This window comes from Dermacentor albipictus, chromosome 1 (assembly GCF_038994185.2).
Source record: "Dermacentor albipictus isolate Rhodes 1998 colony chromosome 1, USDA_Dalb.pri_finalv2, whole genome shotgun sequence".
In the NCBI taxonomy this organism is placed as follows: Eukaryota; Metazoa; Arthropoda; class Arachnida; order Ixodida; family Ixodidae; genus Dermacentor; species Dermacentor albipictus.
This window is the reverse complement of record NC_091821.1, coordinates 106,908,502-106,932,115: the sequence shown is the minus strand read 5'-3', so window position 1 is coordinate 106,932,115 and position 23,614 is coordinate 106,908,502. Positions and strand designations below refer to the sequence as shown.

The 23,614-nt window shown below is 42.2% G+C and overlaps 1 protein-coding gene across 4 annotated transcripts in view; it reads left to right on the top strand.

Annotated features, from left to right (window-relative positions):
* Positions 1 to 21,270, top strand: part of garz (Sec7 domain-containing protein garz) — a 108,398-nt gene extending 87,128 nt beyond the window's left edge. For all 4 annotated transcript variants that reach the window (XM_070524414.1, XM_070524406.1, XM_070524410.1 and 1 more), the window contains exons 27-34: positions 4,610 to 4,791; positions 5,932 to 6,112; positions 6,982 to 7,112; positions 9,229 to 9,330; positions 17,118 to 17,231; positions 17,538 to 17,859; positions 18,403 to 18,713; positions 21,107 to 21,270. In XM_070524414.1, coding sequence (XP_070380515.1) covers positions 4,610 to 4,791; positions 5,932 to 6,112; positions 6,982 to 7,112; positions 9,229 to 9,330; positions 17,118 to 17,231; positions 17,538 to 17,859; positions 18,403 to 18,713; positions 21,107 to 21,133 — 1,370 coding nt within the window. In that variant the 3' untranslated portion in view covers positions 21,134 to 21,270. The remainder of the gene's footprint in view (positions 1 to 4,609; positions 4,792 to 5,931; positions 6,113 to 6,981; positions 7,113 to 9,228; positions 9,331 to 17,117; positions 17,232 to 17,537; positions 17,860 to 18,402; positions 18,714 to 21,106) is intronic.
* Positions 21,271 to 23,614: the final 2,344 nt, after the last annotated feature.

The following is a 23,614-nucleotide window of genomic DNA, read 5'->3' as shown; positions in this document are numbered from 1 at the left end:
TTTTTGGGCAAGCACAAGGAATGCCTTCTTCCTCTTCCTCTGACAGTTATTTGTTGCTGCAGGCCCCATGTTATGTATATTAGGAAAATTGCTGTCATTTTCATTTTTTGAGGTATCCAATAATGGTTCTGAGAAACAGTACAAGGTGTGAAAAATGTACATTTTGCCACCAAGTTGTTCTCTCGGGATGAAACGAATCTGTGCTCTCCTCCACAAAACAGCCCATAACTACATGTTTCAATCATTATACATTAATTGTGGCTCACCTCACAGAATTATCAGGATGTTTGTCTCATTTCAATTGTCACAGCTCCCCTTGGCTGTTGAGGTCCTCTGGAGGTCCTCTGTACCCATCAGTCTGTCTCTACAACCTTATTCAGACCCTCGAGGACAAACTCAATCGTACATTTTGCAATACACGACTACATGCAAAAGTGCTCAAGGATTTTTTTATTTTAGCAGCTAATGTACGTGCCACAGATTGGCTGCACCAAGCATTCTACTACTCACAGGATCGGTGGTTAGGTTTTACTGCACCCTGTGTTCACTTTTTGCTGAGGGCTAAACCAGTGGGCTACTTGCAAGAACCTCAAGGGGGTTATAAGCCACGTGTTTTGTAAAAAATGTGGGGCTCTGCTTTGATTATGCTATTTGCAATAAACTCGTATTAAGTTATCAGTGTTTTGTACTTTTTAGAATTTTTTTTACCGTATTGCTGATATGTTGCATTAACTTCCTCCCTTTAAATTACTATTACAATCGCAAATATGTGACTAATGTGCGAGCGACACATTCAAAGTTGTTCCAACGTGCTGTCCTTCCACGGTGATTCCTATGAATTGTACTTTAGGCAAGGCATAAGGGCACCAACCTCAGTACAGTGTACTAGAATAGCACACTGTAACCTCGGCAAGAGGTGGAGGCAAAAACGCTCCTCGCTGTATCGGCGGTGCGGTCGGTGCTCGCAGTTTCTACGTGCAATGAGAGCAGTCAGACACTTCATTAAATTCTCTCGGCATCTACAATGCTGAAAAAAAATTATACTTGTCAGCATGAGAGCATTCAAGCGGAAAATTGGCAGTGGCTTAACTAGGCTATGCCAAGATATACGCAATGAAAGCAAAGGCATAGCATGGTTAGCCTTGGTTAATCTTGATTGCAAGTCCAGGTTAGTCTGATTGTCTAGCTATGTTGCGGCGTTTAGCCAGTCGTTCGGTGCACTGATCATGTTTCCTGGGCGATTCGTTTCGTCTTCATCTCGTTCCGATGTCGATTCCAAGCCTCCTCCTGCTTATCAGAATTGTCGCCGTCCATACTGCTGCCTCAACTGTGGTTACGGCGCATGTGAGCTCTCCTTTTCAAGCAATTTAGGTGCAAAACAACCGCATTTGAGTACATTTTTGAGCTCGCTAGCCTTACGCGATATGCGGAGTTACATTCGGGCAAATTTCGTTGATGCGGGATTGCAGTACAGCGCCATTTCGTTGCCGAGAGGTACGAAATGCATTGCATCCTATGGGCGTTCACCGGGGATACGAAAATGTTTCGTTGTCACGAGAATTTCGTTGTTGTGGTATTTCGTTATCGCAGATTCCGACTGTATTACGCAATTAATCGGTTGAACATGTTATATGGAGGTAACAGTGCTTATAAACAATACACCGTGTTGTGTAGATTTTGTTTCTAGGTGTCAGTAAACAGCAGTAAATATAGTAGCCTAGGGTCTGAAGGTATTTAAAACATAGACACAGTAGAAAGTTAAAAGAAGCAGCTTAGTGAGATTTGTCATCACCCAGTTTCAAAGTGGATGCTCACATCATCATCATAGTTATCACAACTGCATAGTCGCTTTGCACCAACATTCAAAGTGTGCATAACTTTACGTGAAGGTTGAAGCTCAAGCTGGAGCAGTGCATGTCTTGCCAAATATGCATCTTAATTTGACTTTGTACCAGTCAGACGAATAAACAGTAGATCATGTAGCAGCAGGTAATGCCTAATATAAGATAGCATGTCGACTATCATAAGCAGTGCTCAGCTTTTTGGTTGAAGCTTCTAGAATATATGCTTGGAAATGGGTGCTGGAGATCTTAGCGATCACCTGCATTTGGCAACAGACTCATCGTCCTCGTTCTTATTACGGGGCATTGAAAAAATATAGGACAATGTCTACAACATTGGAAAAACATTCATGCACAGTGCAGGAAATGCACAAATGTGCCACAAAACTAAACCAGCAAATGTTGTATAAACGGATGCGTTGACAGCGGCAGAAAATCCAAGACTGGGAAGCAGCACAGCGGATATTGGGGTGATAAAGAGGAAGCCAGCCATGGAACTATACCGAACACCAAAGAATGAAATGAAGAGATGTTTTTTGATACTTCAAAGTTCTGCAGCACTGCTGTTCAAACTCATATGAGGGCATATGGTTCTCTGAACGTGGTGCTTTAGGAAAAAAATTTCCCATGACGACTACTCATCTGTAGTGTCAAGAAATAGCGCAGAAACTATTGAGCGTGTTCTGCTATAATGTCAAAGTACCCGCATAGAGGTGAATAATTGTGTAGTTACTCTGTCGAATGCCTTGAGGTTTTAAAGGGCCAGTATACTAACGTAAAGATCCTAAATTAATTTAGACTGATAAAATATATTCTTTCAAAACTGTCTTCTTGCTAATTAAGCTGTAATAGGTTGGTTATTAGAATAGAAAGTGAAGGTTAAAGTTCTATCTTTTGTTAATATCACGCCGGAACCCCACCGCCAGCACATCAATGTTATGTCATGGATTCCAAAGTATCTTTTAGTATTTGCACCATTTAACTCAGTAAAAGGTCTTTATACTTGGTAAGTCCAGTTTTTGGCTGCTCTAGAACACAATGTAGTCTGTCTTTGGCAATGAAGAAATTAACTACGCCCGAGTAGACTAGGTGAAAATCCATTATGTCATGCGGAGCTGGTGCGGGAACTCCACATCAGCGTTGCCACTCGTCTTTCATTTTGCATCCTTTATAGAGCAGCGTTCTGGCGTTCTGGCACACATACAGTTGAACTCCGATATATCGAACCCACATATAACGAATTATTGTGTATTGTAAAATCCTCTTGAAGACTTTCGTATAACATTTTTACTTTATTTTATATGTTGAATTGCTTACATATCGAACCTTTTTGTGATCCCTTTCAGATTCAATATATCCGGGTTCAACTGTATTAGCGTTCTTGCTGAGCAGCAGTGTGCATACCACAGTGTGGTGAAGGGCAAGCTAAATTTATGTAATCCTTTCTTTAAGCACTTACCAACGCCGACGATTTTCCTTTAATCCCATCTTGTGCAACATCGAGGTGCGACATCTTCAACAACGCCGCTGGCACGCTTATCATGCCAGCGTTCTGAGACGCCTTCAGTGCAATGCCAAACCTTGCTATTGCTTTCAGTGCTTCGCCTTGGGTAAAACTGACAGTTCTTTAGCGCTTCCTTTTGCAGCTTTTAATTCTGTTGTGGAGCGTCTGTGCGGCTATTTAGCAGTGGCTAGATCAGGCACTGGTAAAGTGCAATCAAAGTACTTAAAATCTGCAGCAATGTGCAATGATGTTCCTGATAATATGTTTCTGCATTATGTAAAACACTGTGTGCAAAACTGTAGCCAGAAAAGCAATGCATTTCACGACACGTGTTCAGTCTGTATTTCTTGAAACTGATCCTAAGCACAAGGTTCCTAACAAATTGGTATGCTATAACCATTGGCTTGACTTGCATTCTGCGGTTGGAACATTCTACCTAACGAGTATGCTTAAAAAGGTAATTAGTAAAACTTTATTAATTATTAATACTAGTGCCACACAGCTTTTGATTTTCTCAATTGTAGATGTTTATTACAAAAAAGTGAATTAGCATGAATGTGTCGGCTCAGAATAAATTTGAACTGCTGTCAGTGACTCCTTGTGAATTTTTCCTATGTCCTTTTTTGCAAAGTTGTATCTTGCATCTTAAGATACACAATACTTCGTTCGATGTATCAAAAATACAGATACTGAACATGTCTTGTTGAATGTATCATGATACAGATACAAGATAGCCATAGAGCATCTTAAGATAGTAGCAAAGATAGATCTATCTATCTTTGATACTGCCCAGCCCTGTTATCTGGCAAAGGCCAATTTTAGGATTGCAATAATGAAAGCTTGGGCTCATAGAAATGCATGGGTGCCGGCCAGGACCTTAGGTCAGGATTGAACTAACTGAAAAATAATATTAACCTGAGTCAAATTAATGAAAGTCGACATTATAGGAACTGCAAAAATATCCCGTTTTTTTGTGCTCTTTTTTGTGCATTGTGTGACGTGCTGTCAGCTAATCTTATAGAAAACAACAACTCAACAGTGATTTATGGAGTTGTAGCTGCTATGTATTTTGGCACAGAGTCTGGGTAAATATGTAAGGTCTTCTCTTGCTTGAATTCAATTTGAAGAAGTTGTCCTAAGTGTATCATATATGTGCCAAGCAGTAAGGGATTAACATAACTTCCTTTGTACATTACGAAAAAATAGTCAACACTGATGCAATGCTGTGTTTTATTCAAACTTCTCTGTGCGATTTTTCTTGTAGGACACAACTGGGTTAAGAAAAATGCGAAGCCGCGAGAAACCAAACGAATCACTAAGGTTCAGGCGAGGCGCAGAGAGGAGGCACTGCATCGCAGAAGCCAGCAGCATAGCCTTGGCTACGAAGCTGATGATGAGGACCGCTTGGAGGGAGCATCTTCCGAGTACCAACATGTGTCTCTCCAGGTCGGTTTTTGAACACTGTGTTCTGCCTTCAGAAACCAACGCTCAGTCTCACAGCTTCTGCATCTGCATTCCTGAATCTGCCTTTTGTTCTTCTTGCACACAGTAAAATTGAATGTGCATATCCTGAAGTATTAACTGAAGGTTGTTTACACTGCAGAGTCAACTCCTATAGGTGGTACTGCTGTGCATTTCACGTGTCAAACATTCTTTTAATGGATTTGGAATGTCTTGAAATTTGGCGGGCCTGGTATCGCCACGACTTATGGTAACTTCAGCTCTGAATGAACTTCAACTCCCAACACATAGTGAATATTCTCAACAGACACATAAACAACATTTTTTGGTTGCAGCAAATTTTACCAACACCAGTTCCTGTACTCTTTTTTCTGTTCTTTTCAAGCAAGACACAAACCCACACAGAAGTACAGAGGGTGCATTTGGTGGGAAGGGGAGAAAAATATACAGAAGGAAAGCAAAGGGTGGCATAGCTGCAGTGAGTTAATTGTAGACGAATACTACTCTGTGCAAAGTGTAACGTGGACTCTATGCCACATCAGTGTTCTCCCACGAGGCCTGTGCCAAAGAGGCATTAGAACATCCTGGCAGACAGCATGGCAGGATACCTAAAATGTTCTTGAGCACTAACAGCAGCTGACAGCCATAAATTATTTTTTAAAAAGCTATGGTACGTTCAGGTTTCTTGTGTCCTTCAGTTAATTATAGTTTTCTCAATAGTTAAACAAATTTCTATAGTCCCATTAGTGTCGTATTTGTATGCCTGTTCGTAGAGTGTCAGTTGAGTTACATCACATTGCTATAATGATTATAAAATTTTGATGCTTTGCTCACCTTTATTACATACTTTGAGGGTATAACTATTGTGCTCCCTATGGTCACTATAATGTCTTTTTTGTTTAAGTGCAACAAATTTTGTTTAAATGCGCTCAGAATTAGTCTAGTTGGAGTAAGCATTTCTGCATTTTGTATCTGTTTGGATAGTTTCAAATGAAATTTCTGAAGCACGGTAGTACAAAATGCCAATTTTACTTTTCAGAGTGAAGATTTGGTTATTGTGCTGCAGGTTGCTTATTTAGAAAACTCTGAATTGCTGCAGTTCTTTGTTGTGTTGGTCTCTTGCAGCTTTTGGACCTGATGCATACTTTGCACACAAGGGCAGCCTCAATATTGCAACCAGGGGACCTGGTTCCTGAACTTGTTTTATCATCCACTGGTCTGCCAGTTTCAGGAGATCTAAGCAGGCTGGCAAGGGGCAGTCAGCACCCAACTCTTTGGAATTTGTGCTGGTGTCCACTGTTGCAAGGTGTGTCATCATTTCGTTCGTCTGTGTGTATTTTTGTGCACAAATTCCAAAATTGGGGGCCCAAGTTATGAACGAAAACATGCTTATGTGATTCAGAACATAGAAAAAAATGTGTAAATATATTTCATGTCTAAATAGTTTATTTGTTTTTACGAGGGCAAATCAGAAACTCTTTGCTCCTATTTTTTTTTTAGCCAAATTACGGCATTAAATGCGAAGTCAACATATCCATTCCCAGCAGTGGACCTTTCTTGAACCGGCCCGGCCTTATCTGCCCGTAGCTCTACGGCACGGCACTGCTATCAGTTGTTGAAGATGGCGTCTGCATGACCGCCATCTTCTGGTTGCTCATATGCCATGGCATATGAGCAACCAAGTGTGATTCATTTTCTATGGAGCAAGGGACGAATGCCCATCAAAATCCACAGGGAAATCCAGCCCACGCGTGGGGAAAGGTGTTTCGCTTTGAGAAGTTAAGGTGGTGACATTGTGAGTTTGCAAATGGCTGTGAAGACTTGCATGACAATGAGTGTTTGGGGACCCTGCATGTGTCGCTGACTGACGACAACATGGCACAGGAGCACCTAAATTTAGTGCTGCAATGGAACTAATGTCTGAACCAGTGTGGGGACTATGTGGGAAAATAGTGCAAGGTACGTAGAATAGTATGCATATTTGTAGTTGCCTCTATCTACCTTATTTTGGCAAATAAGAAATAGGGGCAAAGACTTTCTGATTCGCACTGGTATGTGCTTGTAGGTTTTTCATAGGTCTGTTTATTCTGCGAAATTTCCTGCAGCAGGTGCACTCAAGCTTGCGCTATTTGATCATCATCATCATAACTACAGACAATCTGTTCTTCTGTTCAGGCATTGCACGTCTGTGCTGCGATACCCGAAGAAACATCCGCACATCAGCACTGACCTACCTGCAGCGTGCTCTGCTGGTTCACGACCTTCAGGCGTTGTCAGCTGCAGAGTGGGAAGCTTGTTTCAACAAGGTCTGTCTTTACTCACAGTGGAATTGACATCGTAAAGTCCATGTGATATGATTTTCTCAAAATGAAGAACTATTACCAATTAAGATTGAAGGTCAGCCCTTCTCCTTGCTAAGTGAAGAATGAAGTGAGATGACTTTTTTCTTTCTACTATAGCACACTAGGAAAAGATGTCAATTTAACTTGTGGAAACACATTTCTATGATGTCGGCAACAGACGTTTACGATGTAATGCAACATGTCCTGAACAGCTATCTTGAGAACATGTTCTGAAGCTAGGAAATAGGCTGATCTTGCTTGTTCTGTCAAACTCATTTCAGGCACCATATCACAGCATCGGTTGAGATGTAGTGCTTGCAACGTTGCTGCATGTACAATACGACACTTTTTTTCTTCATTCCATCAATGTTTGCTTTGTGCTGTACATGCTATCTGCGAGATTTGCGGGTTCGTGAAGAAAATGTGCAAGAAAGAAAGAAAGTAGAGCTAGGAGTAAAGGTCAACTAAAGGTGAAGGTAAAAGTAATGGCAAGAAAGTAAAGACAAAGGCCACATTGCAGAGGGCTCGCTAACTGGGTGTATCTTGCATTTCCTGCTTGCAAATGAATGGCACTGCAGACAGCATGCATGTACTGCTGCATGCAAGCTGTTTCTTCATACTGTGAGGGAGCTTCTCAATATTGTTCAGAAGTTTCCAGGAGTTCTTTACGTGGCACTTTAACTTCTCGTGGAGTGCCATGGGTTCTTTTCAAGCTCATGTGGTAGTCTTTAAACATATAGAGGAGTAGGGTGCTCATAACAGCTATAGAGAGTAATTGATAACAGGGAATTAAAGAGTCACTCGAGTCTGGCAATCCCTTTTTATTTATTAGCTCCTTGACACATTCTGTAATTGCTCACAGAAGAAATGCATTTTATCTGGGTATCCTTTATATTTGAATGCATTCTTTTAGTATTTTCTTCTGTTTTACACACTTTACCGCTAACTCCATAGACTGCAAAAACATTGACCATTTTGTTGGTTTTGAACCTTTACGTTATTGTGTTATGTTTCAAAATAGTGAAGTTGTCTTGAGCACGCAGTATTGGTGTTTAATATTTTTTACATATAGCTAACAATGGTACTAGACATTGTAATAGACACCCATGTCTACCAGTGTAACAAAAGTTGGGGGAAAAAGTGATGCAGACTTTTTTCTCCAGTCCTAAACACATTTACTTTGACTACAGCACGCGCTTGTAGAGAACGCTGTCATCTTCAGAACAATGACTTTGTTGTGATGTATACAGCATTGGCTTTGTCTGTTACAATTATTTCCTGCTGTGGCATTTGAAATAAATGTGCAGATACCATCACTTCTCAGAGCCTGCAAATCACATAAGGCCCTGCAAGATTACTAAATGGGGAATTTATGTGACAGCTTGGTGGTTAATGCATCTGACTCGCAGCTGCTCATTGCTGCAGGGTTCAGAGTTTGATCTCCAGTAGTGTCAATGGGTAGGTTTTCTTTTTTCTTCGCTATATGGTGAGGGTGAAACTGAGGCCGAGAGAGTGATGACAGCACACAATGACAGTCCTGGCGCGATGAAAATGGTGTAGCGAAAACAATGGACGTAGGGATACAGCAAACCAAGTTTTGAGCTGTTGTTGCAGTAAAAAACACGCTATTGCTACCTCTCAACAACATTTAAGTAATCAACTTATTTTCCAGAGGCATTGGATGCAAAGGAATTGTGGTTCTGTAAGCTGGCAGGTTAAAGCGTATTGTGTTTTTTGCAGTGTGAAAATTCTCTTGTAATAACTATTTTTGGTTGACTGTTTGACAGTTACATTTTACTACAATTCTGTGCTGCCTGCTAGAATTCATATATAGTGTATTTTTGGGGGGTATTACCATTTTCAGGTGCAGCGAACAACAAATCCTTATTCTTGTTAAATAAAAATGCTCCATTTTTGCACCTGCCCACACACAGGCAGAAAATGGATGTGTACATGATTTTATGCTTTAATCCGGATACATGTAAAATGGGGCAAAATATGTATGCATATTACTAGTATCTACAATCTTCTATACATCTACTGCTTATGAGTTTCTTAAATGTGTGTTACTTTTTTCTAGGTTCTCTTTCCCCTCTTGTCCAAGCTGATGGAGAATGTAAGTCCTCATGACCCAGTTGGAATGGAAGAGACTAGGATGAGAGGTGCTACTCTTCTATGCAAAGTAAGTCCTAGAGTGCATGCATTTTGTGCACAAGCTACAGCCTTCATAATGACCCAATTTCTAAGCTATAATTAATCATAGCTAGTCTTTTTTTATTAATTAGAAACTTTGCCCTGCAGCATAAAACAGGTGAAGCATATTATATATACATACAGTCGACTTCCAGTAATTTGACCCTGATGGCACCGATGAAATTGGTTGAACTACCCGGCGGGTCGAATTAAACAAGACGCAGAAAAAACGCCAAAACACACCACTGATTCATTTGCCAGAATTTTCCCAATTCCAACGTGCCCCCAAATCAAGTGGGCACCAATTTTATATATTCCCAAAGTAGAAAACTATGGTAGAAATGACATTAATGCTCCTAAAGAAAGTTGAAATCTAATGCACACGCGACTTTTTAGCAAGAAAATATGTTGTGAACAGTGGCGACCGGTTTCCTAAATTCAGCTTCACTGAACAGTTTTTGTCGTCAGCTTTGCCGCAACACACTTGTTTTGCACAATACAAACTTCGCACCTGCGGTTTTGGCATTGTGTCCGTTTGCACTGCGCACAATGACATCACTAAAAGGGAGGAAGGGGGGGAGGCAGGCCTTCACAAGCATACTGACATGTGTACTTGTTTGTCTTTTAGCTTCACGTCCTCGCGTTGAAACTGGCTAAGGGCTCTGGCTGAGCATACTCTTTGGTTATTATGCGATGCTTTGCAACTGGTGTTCGTCGAATCCTCGATGATGTCGAAAAGCAGTCTTTTTATCGTCAGAGATTTCTGAGCTGTTGCTGCTTACTCACAGCGAGACTTGGATTTATGTCAAAGTCTGGTTCAGCAACTATGGTCGGCAAGGTAGATATGGCAGAATCTGAGAGGACAAACACACTGCTGGTTTCTACAATTTCCTCTATCTGTGCGATCATCGTGCCCTTTTTAATGTGGTTGAACTCGTGGCTGAAGTTTGTCAGCATCACTTTCACTTTTCCTCCATGCAGTCGAGGAATCCCTCTTGGGACACAAATTTCACGATCGGGCAGCAGATTTTGATCACCCTCGATGATGCCTTCTACATCTGCGGGTGTTTCGGTACAGACGGAAATATCAATGCTGGATGAGCTGGGTTGCTCACTTGATCTTCTAGCACGCTCAAGGCATGGTGACTACGAAAGCTCTCCGGCGGTATCGCTTGATATTCTGACAGCGTTATTGACTGCCACTTCAGATCAATGATTGTGCCGTGTTGGTTCAGGAAGTCCATGCCAAGAATGAGGTCTCGTGATCATTGTTGGAGGATATCAAACGTGACAGGGTAGGTCCGATCATGAACGGTAATTCTTCCGTGCAGATTCCAGTTGGCGTTATTAATTGTCCTCTAGCTGTCCAGATTTGAGGGCCGCCCCATGCAGTCTTGACTTTCTTCAACTTGGCGGCAAATAATCCACTGATGACGGAGTAGTCGGCTCCAGTGTCTACAAGTGCGGTGACTTCATGGTCATCGAGAAGCACGTCAAACACGGTGGTTCTTTGTCTTTCATTGCAATTAGGACTTGGCATCAGATCACGGCTGCGTCGCATTGATCTGTGGCTGGTATGTGGCATCATGGCGTCTTTCTTTGGGGTATTCTTTGCTTCCAGACTTCGTCGGGATGGCGGCGTCTCATTGATATGTCTTCGAGACAGGCTTTTCGGTGTCCTCGACGGCGGCGGAGGATCTTCGTCAGTTCGATGAACAGCAACCGCAACTCCATCAGCTGCTGCTTTTAGTTTTCCAGATATGGGCTGACGGACTGGCCCCGGGCTGGGCCAGTGTATGGACGGCGCTGCGGCGACAGGTAGCGGCCTGGTGACAGCGAACGGGATGGTTGTGAAGAATTAGAATCAATTGGAATGCTAAATAGATTTCGGACGTTGTTGCCAATAAGATTAAAACGGCAACTTTATTTTAGTACTGTACATTCCCGTATACAATATTGTCTACTAGTTTGGGGGGTTACATCAAAGTATAATTTGGAACGACTATACATAATGCAGAAGAAAAGTATACGATTCATTCAAAACCTGTCCAGTCGTGATCATACATCCCCATACTTTGCCGAGAACCGGATACTTCACATAGAGATGTTATATAAACAGCGTTTGTTGGAATTGATATTTCTCAAAATAAAAGCAAATCGTGAGCTGTTTTTTCATACATATACAAATACGGAGACACCATATTATTTCAGAAATAAGAACTTTGTAAAGATTAAAACGAGAACTAGATACGGTGTGCAATTATTAAAATGGCAAATTCCGAACCTACTGAATTGTTATCCATCGTTTTTAGAAACAATGGAGAGTGCTCCCTCCTTGCTTGCTTTCAGAAAACTAACCAAAATGTATTTCCTCCAACACTTGTAATTTTGTTGTACATTTGTTTTGTTCTCTTCAAATCCAATTGTAGTCCATTGGCCTTAATAGTTCTGTGTCTTGTTGATGACGAATGTGTTGACGACTAATTCTGTCATTCTTCCTTATCTTGCTTTATCGTGTTTGATACTCTGTACATGCATTTTTATTTGTATGTGTTTGATATTATGCAGTGTGTTTTGAAGCATGTTGCGCTCATGTTGTGTGCTGCGCGTGCTGTCTGGTGTCAAAGGCCTAGTCAGGTGACTTTTGATGCCGCCTTTTGCCTTGGCACCAAGACAAACCGCTCTTGAGCGTTGTTTTGTCAATAAACAAATAAACAAACAAACAAACAAACTCCACTGAGTGGCGGCGATGTAGTCGGCAATGTCACAAGAGCGCTCTCCGAGTTGTGGACGCGGCATGGTGATGGCGAACCCTCTCAGTCCCAAGTCATGGTATGGGCATCGTCGGTACACAAGGCCAGCTTCTCCGCAGTGATAGCAGAGCAGGTAGTGGTCGGGGGCTTGCCAAATGTCTGTGTTCCTCATGTAGCTGCGCTGGGCGACGGGTGGATGTGCTGGCGGTGACGGCGGTGGATGATGGAATTGCAGCGTTACAGGGCCTTGGTGCAGGCGCAGAGGTGGGGACCTTGATGGCGAGCGATGGCGGCGTAGGTCATCGCTTCTGGCACAGGAAGCAGCGATTCGGGCTGCACTTCGGAAACGCCCAATTACCGTCGAAGTTCGGTCTTACGATGTCAGTGACTGAGGACACCTGCGGTTGCGACGAAGGAGACATCTTGCACAGTTCTTCACACACAATGGCCCTGATGGTCTCTTGGAGGTCACCGGAGCCTAGTGCTTGGATGGCGCACTGCGGTGTGAGCACTTCGTGGTTATATTGCCTAGTGCGCATTTCCAGAGTTTTCTCAATTGTCGTTGCCTCTGTCAAGAACTCAGCTACGGTCTTCGGTGGGTTGCGGATCAGTCCAGTGAAAAGTTCTTGCTTTACGCCTCGCATCAAGATGCAGACTTTTTTCTCTTCGGACATTTCCCGGTTGGCGTGCCGGAAAGACGGGTTATCTCTTCCAGATGCCTATGGTCTCATTGGGTAGCTGCCCTTGGGTTTCCAGCAGAACTTTGGCCCTTTCTTTTCGGACAACACTCGTGAACGTCCTCAAGAAGTTACTGCGGAACAGGTCCCACGTTGTACAGGTGGACTTTTGGTTCTCGAACCAAGTCCTCGCAGCATCTTCCAAGAAGAAGTACAAATGTCGTAGCTTATCCTCAGAGGTCCAGTTGTTGAAGGTCGAGATCCTTTCGAAGGTTTCAAGGCATTGCGTAATCTGATTTCATGTATGTGCCACGGGAATGATGTAGAACTTTCTGGAAGATGCGCGGGCACCAGCGATTACTCTGGAACCTTCAATGACTGATGTGTGCCAACGCTCTTGACCCGCTGATCAGATTTTCGCAGATCGCCGACTGTGTTCGCCGCTGTCGCCGTTTTTCGAGTGTAGCCTGGTTTTGAGGGCACAAGTTCGTCCAATAAAATGTTAGTTTTGTCATTCCCAGTTTTGCTGCTTTCTTCACCGTCACTACTACATGACAATATTGATCTAGATTCATGCTTTCAAATGTTGCCAATTATGCCACGTAACATATCACCTTGGACACTGTCACCACTGGAAATTGTGCCATATATCCCTTGAATCAGCACAAAAAGAAAAAAAAAGAAGAAAAAAAAACGTCTGAAGCAGCGACTCATCAGACTGCTCTGGAAAATGCAGGGTCCTGCATATTTCGCTTAGCATGTTCGAAACAAGATATTGTGCTTACTGCTGCACTGTTCTTGCTGAAATTTTGCAGAATTTTTGCAACTTGGAGTCCATGTCGTTCAATGTGACTCTTGCCAGAGTTAATTGCCTGGTTTTTTAAGAAAAAAGTGCAAATTTGCCTTCGATTAAGGGGATGCGAGCTGCTGCTGCAACAGCGTAAGCATAAACTTGTGTCAATACCTTCCAGCAGCTACAGAAAGCAGCCGGTCAGAGAGGGTTGCCATGTGTTACCCACACAGGAACTTGCGGCAGCCCTCCCTGAAACGCTGCTTTCTGCAGTGGCTGGCAGGTTGCAACACAAGTTTATGCTTGTGGCATTGAGGTAGCAACTCGCATCCCCTTAATCAAAGGCAAATTTGCACTTCTTTCTTAAAAGCCAGGCAATTAAATGTGGCAAGTGTAACACCGAACAACATGGACTCCAAAATGTGATCCTGCAATATTTTAGCAAGAACAGTGAAGCTGTAAGCGGAAAATCTTTTTTAGAACATGCTTAGTGAAATATGCAGGACCCTGTATGCAGAAAGAATATGCAGCCACAACACACATATTCACTTATAGCTCTACAACTCAATGTCGCTCATTGTACAGAACAGCAATTCTCTTTGTGTCATGAGCAAGCGACATCATCTACATCAGCTGAGCTATATGGCATTAAGAGGCCCTTGTGCATGTACTTCGACAGCAGCTGCCAAGGAGCTGGATGATATTCACATATTCGAAAGCAGCTCTACAAAGTATGTGGAACAGGCACAAGCGATGTAACAACCAACCGGTAGCCTGTGGCATTGCCTACCTTCACCACAAGGCGTACATTCATGGCTGTTGCATCACTTTCCATTGTATACCTGGCCGTGCTGGTGTTTCAGGAAATAAGAAAGCAGATGAAGCTGCCCAAAATGGACTAGAATACTGAAATTTTAGAATAATATTTTTTACAAAAGCTAATGCTTCGAACATGGCTAAAAAATATGTCTATGCAGAAAAGGGTTGCCTCTGGAATCTGTCTCTTAACCAAGGTAACTTTGTGCTATCGATTGACCCTGGAGTAAGATAAAAAATTCCACGACCACTTCCTTGCCACTTAGAGACATTGTACTATTGGGTTCGACTGAATGTAGCATTCACAAACAATTATCTGTATCGCATAGGGTGTACCACTGATCCCTACTGTGATAATTGTGGCAGCTTCGAGACAGCGGAGTGCATTTTAATTGAATGCCCCGCATACCGTGACGAGAGACATTTTTTTTATTGCCAAATGGACGGGGTTTGTCATAATTTACTAACATTACATAGCACCTTAGGTACAATGCCCGGACCTCCAAAACAGCGGCGGGTCTTGTATTTATTGTTCTAATGCCTATCAGAAAATGGTCTTCTTGGAAAGATTTAAAGATTTACTGTATGATTTATAAAAGCCTGAATTCATCCACTATCTCACCTGTAAATATGATTATCTGGATTCATTCACGCATTTCATATTTATATTTATTCTTTTTTTTCCGCTAACCCCTGGTATCTTTGAATTCCCTTCCCCTCCTTAAGAGAGTAGCATGTCAGCAGTTGTATACGTGCCAGTAAAGATATCTTTTCTAATACAAAGTATCTCTCTCTCTATCTCTCTCTCTCTCTCAAAGTTCGCATTTCTTGTGTTTTATGTGCATGTTTACTTTTATAATGTCAATCTGGACATTCAGCTGACGAAAACTATTTGCTCTGTTTGTTTTTTTAGAAACATTCTTTTTTTAAATAAAAAAAATTGCACACCTGTATAAACACGTAAATATGCACTTTTGATGTGATGTCATGCTGAATTTGTTAGTTGTGTGGTGCACTCGTTACTTTGTACATTTCAAAAAGAAATTAAAATAATTAGTCGTTAGCTACAGAACAAACTTTATTCTGAACCAAGTCACAAGGTTAAAATTTTGCTTTGTTGCTTAAAACAAAAGGGTGGAGGGAAGGTGTTGCAGTGGACTGCCGCCCCTGGTGCCGCTGGCCCTAGTCATGCCACTGACCGCGCATGCAACTTTCTGCCAAATTTTATTGAAAGCAAAGAAAAAGGCACACATTATAATTGGTTATATACTGTAATCAGTTATTGTGAGCTACGGTTTCTGCTTGAAAATATTCCTCGAGCTGGCTGAAAATAGGTGTTTTTGATGGGAGATTTCTTTGACGTGTGTTCAATGCATTCACTCCCCCTGAGCTCTGCCAAGACAGACACTGCCACTGAAGGGGTTGCTATTGGAGTTACCATAGGGGTCAGGCACGTGCTTGCTGTCTGGTCAAGTTTGAATTATCTGGTGAAGGCCAATTTTAGTATCGAAATAACAAAAGTTTGTGCTCATAGAAATGCATGGGCACTGGTCGGGACCTTCGATTGAAATGAATTAACCGAAAAATCCAGTTAACCGGAGTCGAATGAACGGAAGTCTACTGTATAGCTTGTTTTTTTTTTTTTTAATGAAATCCAGGAAGAATCTGTGGTGTGGACCATAGATCCATAGATGTCAGCCAAATGGGTGGCTTGGGGGTCTAGCCCCACTTTTCACAAGTAGCGGTGCCTTGATGACCGCAGTCTGGAATAGCTCTACTAGAGGTGTGATAGATCTGCGAGGGCAGCTGGGTGGCAAGTTGTACCGAATCATAATTGATGAGCTGTATTTAATACACTGAAATCACACTTAAAGACACAGAGAGGGTTACAGTAAAGATGTTTGCAGTATTGCTTCTTAAGATGCACTGAATTGCAACAGTGATGCTTCCTAGTGCACTAAAGTGGAATTTTTTGCTTTTCAATTGGGGCTAAAGGTATATTTGTACCTAAAGAAGTGTTAGTGGAATAAAAGTTCAATGGAACAGTTTCTTTGTAACTTCGTAAGAAATTCATTTTTCCATTCATTAAGATTTTCAAACTAAGCTTACTTGAGTGTGGATCTTCTAAAATGAGCTTTCTGTTCTTTGGGTCAAATTAGCAAGCCTATGATTTTATTTGTTACATAGGCACTCTTGTTACGGTTCTGACACACATTCTTGTTAATGACCCATAAAAATGAGTGTTTTGTTGAATGGGTAAAGCTAATATTGTGTAGCACGGTTGTAACCTGAAAAATAAATTATTGTTTGGCAGCCCACTGTCTTCTGCACCAACTGTCTTAATTTTACAAGAGTGTCCTAATTGCCTAAATCATTAGCAGTAAACATTGGCTGCGGTAATTGCTGTAGAGGATCCACACATGCGGGAGTAATTTGTAATCTCAGCAACTACATAGATGTCACTTGCAAAAGAGCTTTCTTTCCTTTGTGCATTAAAAATATTTAAGACTTGTATTAAATGCACTGCTTGAACCACATAGAAAGCATTTATTTCTTATTTTGCATGCCTGGTGAGAATTGCTTTTCTCAGTTCCTGGGTTTTGGTTTCCATAGATAATTGTGCTCTTTATTTACCTTGTTAAAAATTTGGTTTCAGTAGAATGCACTTTTTCACAGGGATAATTTAATTGTGGTTCTTCAGTTTACATTACTTACTATTATTTTAAATCTCTGTTGGCAGGTATTTTTGCAACATTTGAACCCATTGCTGTCCTTGCCCACCTTTACTGCCTTGTGGTTGACAATCTTGGATTTTATGGACAAGTACATGCATGCTGAGGACAGCGACCTTCTGGTAAGTATCAGTATCAGTGGTTTTGTAAAAAGCAAAGGCTTATGGCTAAACGAATATTTGTCTGACGCAGTCGTAAATGTACTATGCAACTTGCTGTTTCTATATTTTACAAAGTACAGCTCAGTTCAAAACAAGGAAGCTATTTAGTGATAGGGAATACCACCGACAATGCATGGTTGTCAGGCAAGCGATCTTGTTGAAATGCTTTTGTGACATCTGCTATTATAGCTATTGTTGCAGTTGTACAAGTTAATTCACACATTGTTATTTTGCCTCTGTGACATTTTTTTCTTTTTCGTTTGACAGAGTGAAGCTATTCCAGAGTCTCTAAAGAACATGCTGCTGGTCATGGACACAGCAGGAGTTTTCCAAGCTGCTGCTGGAGAGGAACTTGAGAACTCCTCCACGGGTTACACTCAGCTCTGGACAGTCACATGGGACCGCATTGACAGCTTTCTGCCTCGTCTGAAAGAGGAAGTGTTCAAGCCACTACCTCGCCCATCGACTCCTCCTGCTTCACTCCCAGTCATTCCACCAGAGGATGCTGTGCTTGAAAGCAACTGTTCTGCTGACCAGGCTATCCGAACAACTCGGGAGGAGGACTCTTATGAGCTTGTCTCTGTTATGGGTGTGTTGGTGATTTTCCTTTACAGAAAGTTGGAAAATACTATTTCTTTGTCATTTAAACTGTATAGTAAAGACCAGCTTGCAATAGTTGTCAGACACTTCAATGTGGCCCAACTTTACCTAACGTGCCTTGTTCTTAATAGCCTGGTATTGGTAAGAGGCAAATAACAATTTTGGATTTTGCTTCAGTTTTCAATGGCATCAATTTCATAACAGTGGCTGAATGTAGTTCATTGGTTTCTATAGTTTCTTTCTCGATCCTTTCCTGATTTTGTCACTTCCCCTGTCTGATCGTGTAAAGTATCAAGTCAGACAAATTCTTCAGGCATTGTGTTTAACTTAATTTTTTTTTTTTGCATCAAAGTCTCTCTCTTATTCTTGAAGTTCTGCATGCTGCTACCACCTGCTGCATTGAAGTAGATCCAAAGAACTCTTGTTATGCAGCACATACCAAAGCATGCCTTGTGTTTGTGTTTTGCTGGCCTTGCTGTGCCACGAAGATGAGTTGAGCACCTCCTTTTATTAGTGGCCTCTCTTATTGCAGTGGAAGAGCCAGGCGTTGCAGAACGAAGAGCCTCCAGTGCCAGCGTAGGAAGCGAGGGCAGCAGCATGACTTTGGGGTCAAGCAAAGCGGGCTTAGCCAGCAGCATGGCATTTCCCGACATACCAGTTGGTCCTGTTGGAGCTCCTGGAGCTCCGGTGCCCCCACCCCACTCAGTGATTCTGCATCCGCCATCACTGTCACCGCCACCTGTGCTCCCCACAGCCGTACCTCAGACAGCAACACCTGTGCCACTGGTCATTGACCCAATTGTCTTTTCTGAGCAGCATCACTCAGTCTTTGCACCTAGCCAGGTAAGCATATCTTGTTTACTAAAAATGCAATCTATTGAAGCTTTTAACAAAAATATAATTGAGACCTTTGTGCATTTTGTGTGCTCTTGTTTTCAACAGAATGAAGGCATTAATAGCCAAGGGAAAGGCTTGAGTCATATGGCTGACTGGACTAAATTTGGTGACAAGAACTTGACGGGACAAGGAGGGTCGGCAAAATATGCATGAGTGTAAAGATAAGCAAGTTGGCTCATACTTGCAACAACAGTGCACAAAGAGCGTACCATAGATTCGTTGTCTCTTTCTTCTCTAATGTGGGGAAATAACTTCTAGAAATTCCATCTGCAGAAATGGAAATCAACTAATAAACCAGTTCGATCAGTATACACCTTTTGAAGGATCCCAAAGCACCGCAACTTTTCTCGAAAGTGAAATGCTTTCTTGTGGAACCTGAGCAACACACTGGAACGGTGTGATTCCTTTCAAGAAATAGCATATTTACTCAATCCCAACGCATCCTCAATTGTAACACAACCAGATCTTCATACTTCAAAAAATTAAAAATGCAATGCCCTTATCTTTCTCACTGTTCAGTCTTTCATAGTAAGAGAGAGATTAGCGGTGATTTGTTTTCACTTGGAAAAAAAAAATTTAGTGCATCCAAGCTACAGTGGAGTGGGCATCCCTCATCGTCACTGTAAGAAGCTACGTTATCACTATCAACAGCTCCAGAGCATCTTATTTGTTGCTGTCTATGGCACTTTAGATATAGTACCGCATTTAATAAAAACCGTGTGGGCCACAGCAGCCTGCAGCAAACTTCCACTGCTCCCACAGCTGCACTCGGCATGTGGCTTAGATTACAAAAACTTTTGATGCCAAACATGATAGCTTGTCACTATTGTAGTTTTAGTTTTATACTTGGATCAAAGTGCATATAATTTTTACAAATACTTTTCTGGAAAAAAACATGTTAGAATAGAGTAAATATGGCATATATATTCCCGAAAATATTTTTCAAAAGGACATAATAATAATAGAGATAGAGTGAAATGTTTTCTTTCCTTATTACCTCTCAACTTATCAGTTTCTCCTAGCTAGGGTGGTGCTGATAGCAGCGCCCTGTCAATTGCATCTTTAATTATTTTTCTTCTTTCATGTGAGGTTGGTGTCTGACAATGGTGTCTGAGAGTGGCAAAGGAACGTTGACAGGAAGTGCAGGGCTTGTTGACGACCACCGTTTCCCTGTTTCCTAGAATACCTGGAAGAATGTGCATGCATGTGCAAGCTTGTGCTTGCGAGTAAATCATGATCACAAATGATTGCCCATTGGCTGGCATCTATGAGTCATCGTGCCTGCTGTAGTGTCATCACTAACATTGCGTAGGACAAAAAAAAAACAGTGGGGGCTATGGAAACTGCAGGATAGAGCAAGCAATCTATTGTGCGGGATCGTAGGTTCCCTCGTTACCTAACTGTTGTAGTTCACAAAATGGTTTTAACAGGTCATATTAAATGTAGCATCACCAAAGCACTATTCTTTGTTTCATTATTGAAATGAAACCTTATAAGTGCTGTTAAATGAAGAAAATGTGCCATGCTTCTGATTTATGAGCACCATCAAGTTGGTGCGAGCGGAAGAGTATGGCCTCTGAGATTTATGGCTCATAGTGTGTCTCAATAGTTCCATTAACGATTTGGGATTATAAGCACCATCAAGGGGAGTTTGCAGAAGAGTGTGAGCCAGTTTTCATTGCCTCCGAGATTTACTATGCAGTACCCTATGGTGCTTCAATGGACATGCCATAACCTCCAGCATACCTGAAGGATATAGTGCCAATTTATAGTCAGCAAGTCTGTCTTGTCTATTTGATTGTGTCGTCCTTGAGCTGGAAAATATCACCATGTCAAACCAGCTTGTCCAGCAGCAGATTTTAGCATACATTTGCCCATGCTGTATGCCTTGGTTCAAGCCAAAGTCTCCGGACAAAGGGCCAGGGCCATTGCAATCCCTGCTGTATGTTGCATTATCGAGGTTTGCATCTTAAGGGGGCTTGCTCCCGACTTATGCAACTGACACGTTGGGAATTTTCAAATTTTACCGTGTCACTAATAACTCAAAATGACACTTGGTAGATACCACTTGCAGGGGAACCAAGTGAGAAGTTTCTTTTTTTTTCTTTTTTTATTCGGGAGAATTTGTTGCAAGGCATAAATAGTTCCTGAGCAGTGCACAGTGGCAGTCAAGTAAAGGCAACTCTTGAGCAGTGTTCCTGTAAATATGCAGCCAATCATATAACTGTGATTGGTAGGTCATGTGAAAGGGGATACCATCTGCATTTCAGTATTTCTTTAGTGTGCTGTTGAATTTCTTTTGTCATGTATATCAGCATCACCTGCATTTTTTTTTCCAGAACCCTGTCAAGTCAGCGGATCGGTGAGGGTCATTCTCCAGCTGAGTGAAGTTTTTACATTTGCATTGCTGCTCTGCTTCCAAATGAGTTTCTCAAGGAGAATCAAAAGGTTGTATATAGTTATACTAATAAAATCTACTAGGCTGAATGTGGCATCTTCTGGACTTATGTGTTGGCATGTTCTTTAGTGAAAGGTTTCACAGCACCAGTTGTCATGGAACTTCATGGATTTATGTGGCATTTAGATGAGGTTAGAAAATTTTTAATTATGGGGTTTTGTTGTCAGAACCGCGATATGATTATGACTTGTACCGTAGTGGAGGATTACGGATTAATTTTGACTACCCGAGATTCTTTAATGTGCACCTAATTCTAAGTATATGAGCGCTTTTCTATCTCGACCCATCGAAATGCGGCCACTGCTGCTGGGATCGAACCTGCGACCTTGAGCTCAGCAACGCAATGCTATGGCCACTGGAATACTACAGCAGGCATTAACTGAGGTGTTCTATAAGTAAAGAATGAGCTTGAGGCTTAGTACATTAGTACATGGGGTAGTTATGACTAGAGGTTTGCTGTAGTGCAATATATTGAGACTGTCCACTGCTGGGAAGGCGACTTCAACGTCGCCTTCCCAGCTGTGGAGGTGGTCTTAAATGAAGTTTTGTTCTACTTGTAATAACAATGATTGAGCATGTTTGCTTCATCTTGATTAACCTTTTTCTTCTCATGTTAAACAATGTTGTAAGCAGTGTGCCCAGAGTGTCTGTACTCTGCATGTTATTGCTGCTCTGCTCTGCATACTGTGCCAATGCCGAAAAACCATCGGGATGCCTGAACCTACTACACTCTTATGTATTCAGACAATGTTTGAGTAAATTAGGCCCAGAGGTAGCTTTTGTGACTTTTTAAAAATAAAACTTGTACATCATCGGAACCCCAGGTGGCAAACCGCCGTGTGCTCAAGCTAAAAATGCGATAAATGCCACTACTGCACAACGGGTGATGCGGAGCGATCTTTCTATGGCAGCCATGTTCTCTGCCATCATCGAAACATCCATGCAGCAGCCAAATTTTGCAGCAGCCATGAACATGGACACGCCACTCACCAGCAGCCAGAGAGGATCCGCTGACTCTAGCAGAGCACCGCTGGCATGAAAATTGCTTGTGCTATTGGTTTTCGTTCGCACCACAGTTGAACTATGTCTGATGGCCGTCGCAAGATTCAGAGTGCCCAGGTAAGGTCGATACACCATGTGTCATTCGTTTTCTACGAACGACAGCATCACAACGCGTAAGACATGTATCAAGTTTAGTGGTGTAGGCCCCAAACATTGTCGCTTCCTCTATGGTCGTTGTGCGTCGTTTCTCGTGCTACCAGCAAGACACTGTCCACAGTGGCACCAAAGGTATTCTATGGCGGCGTTCTGAGTGGTGCGATTAGGTGAGCCTGGTTGGGCATCGGCCTCTACAGATAGGGCCCAGATTCGGTTTCAGCTGAGATCCAGTTACTTTAGTTCTGGCGGCATGCTTTAAATTATACCGGGAGATTATTCTTAATGGAAACATATATATATATAAAGAAATGAGTTGACATGTGAAGATGCTTTCTTCACTCTTCGTCTCAATTCAGGGCAGTAGACACAAGATGGGCGAGTAGCCATCTCAGACTGTTCACTAAATTAATTTTTGTTAATTAACATTTTAATTACGGTTAACGGCGAAGGCCATGTTGCAATGCCATTACTGCAGGAGGGCGCCACGAGGGGCAAAAACAATGTACGTGATCTTAAAAGCTCCGTTCGTTAAGCTATTCAGCCACGAAAATTCACCCGTTTCCCACTGCGATTCCAAAACAAGGTGCACAAAGAGAGCTGGCAGTATTATTGTCCACGTGGTGCTTTCCGCTTCGTTTGGCTTTGCGTCGACGAGTACCGCCTGTGCACGCACCTTTCCGCAAGAAGCTCATCTGTTGGTGACTGACTATGGCGCACGACGACAGATTGGGTTCATCAGTAGACCATCAGAGTGAGTTGCCTGGTGTAACGAAAGCATTGAGAATAATGTGGGAAGCATTTCCAGCGCTGTTTCGGAATCGAAGCGATAAAAGGCAAATTTTTGTTAACGAATATCGCAGCAATTGATGGCACTCCTAAAATCACTAAATTGCTCCAGCACTTGCGGCACCTCTTACATGTGCCTTAAAGGGCCTCTCACCAGGCCCAATAGCAAATTTTAGTTCTACGATGGAAGTTGTTACGTGTCCTCTAGGGAGCGTTCTGCCGCAAAAATTTTTCAAATCGGCTCATTAATAGCCGAGATAGAAATATTTCAGTACCGCGAACCCATGATTTCGGCAAGCGCGATCCACTGCCAAGCGAGACACTCTCTTCATTCGCCCCGTCTAGCCTCCGCAAGCGAAATTCCTTCCCTGCGCTCTCTCGTACCGGATCTCGAGGATCGCCGTGACGCATACGTCATACCCCGCCTTCATTTTTTTCTCCGCTT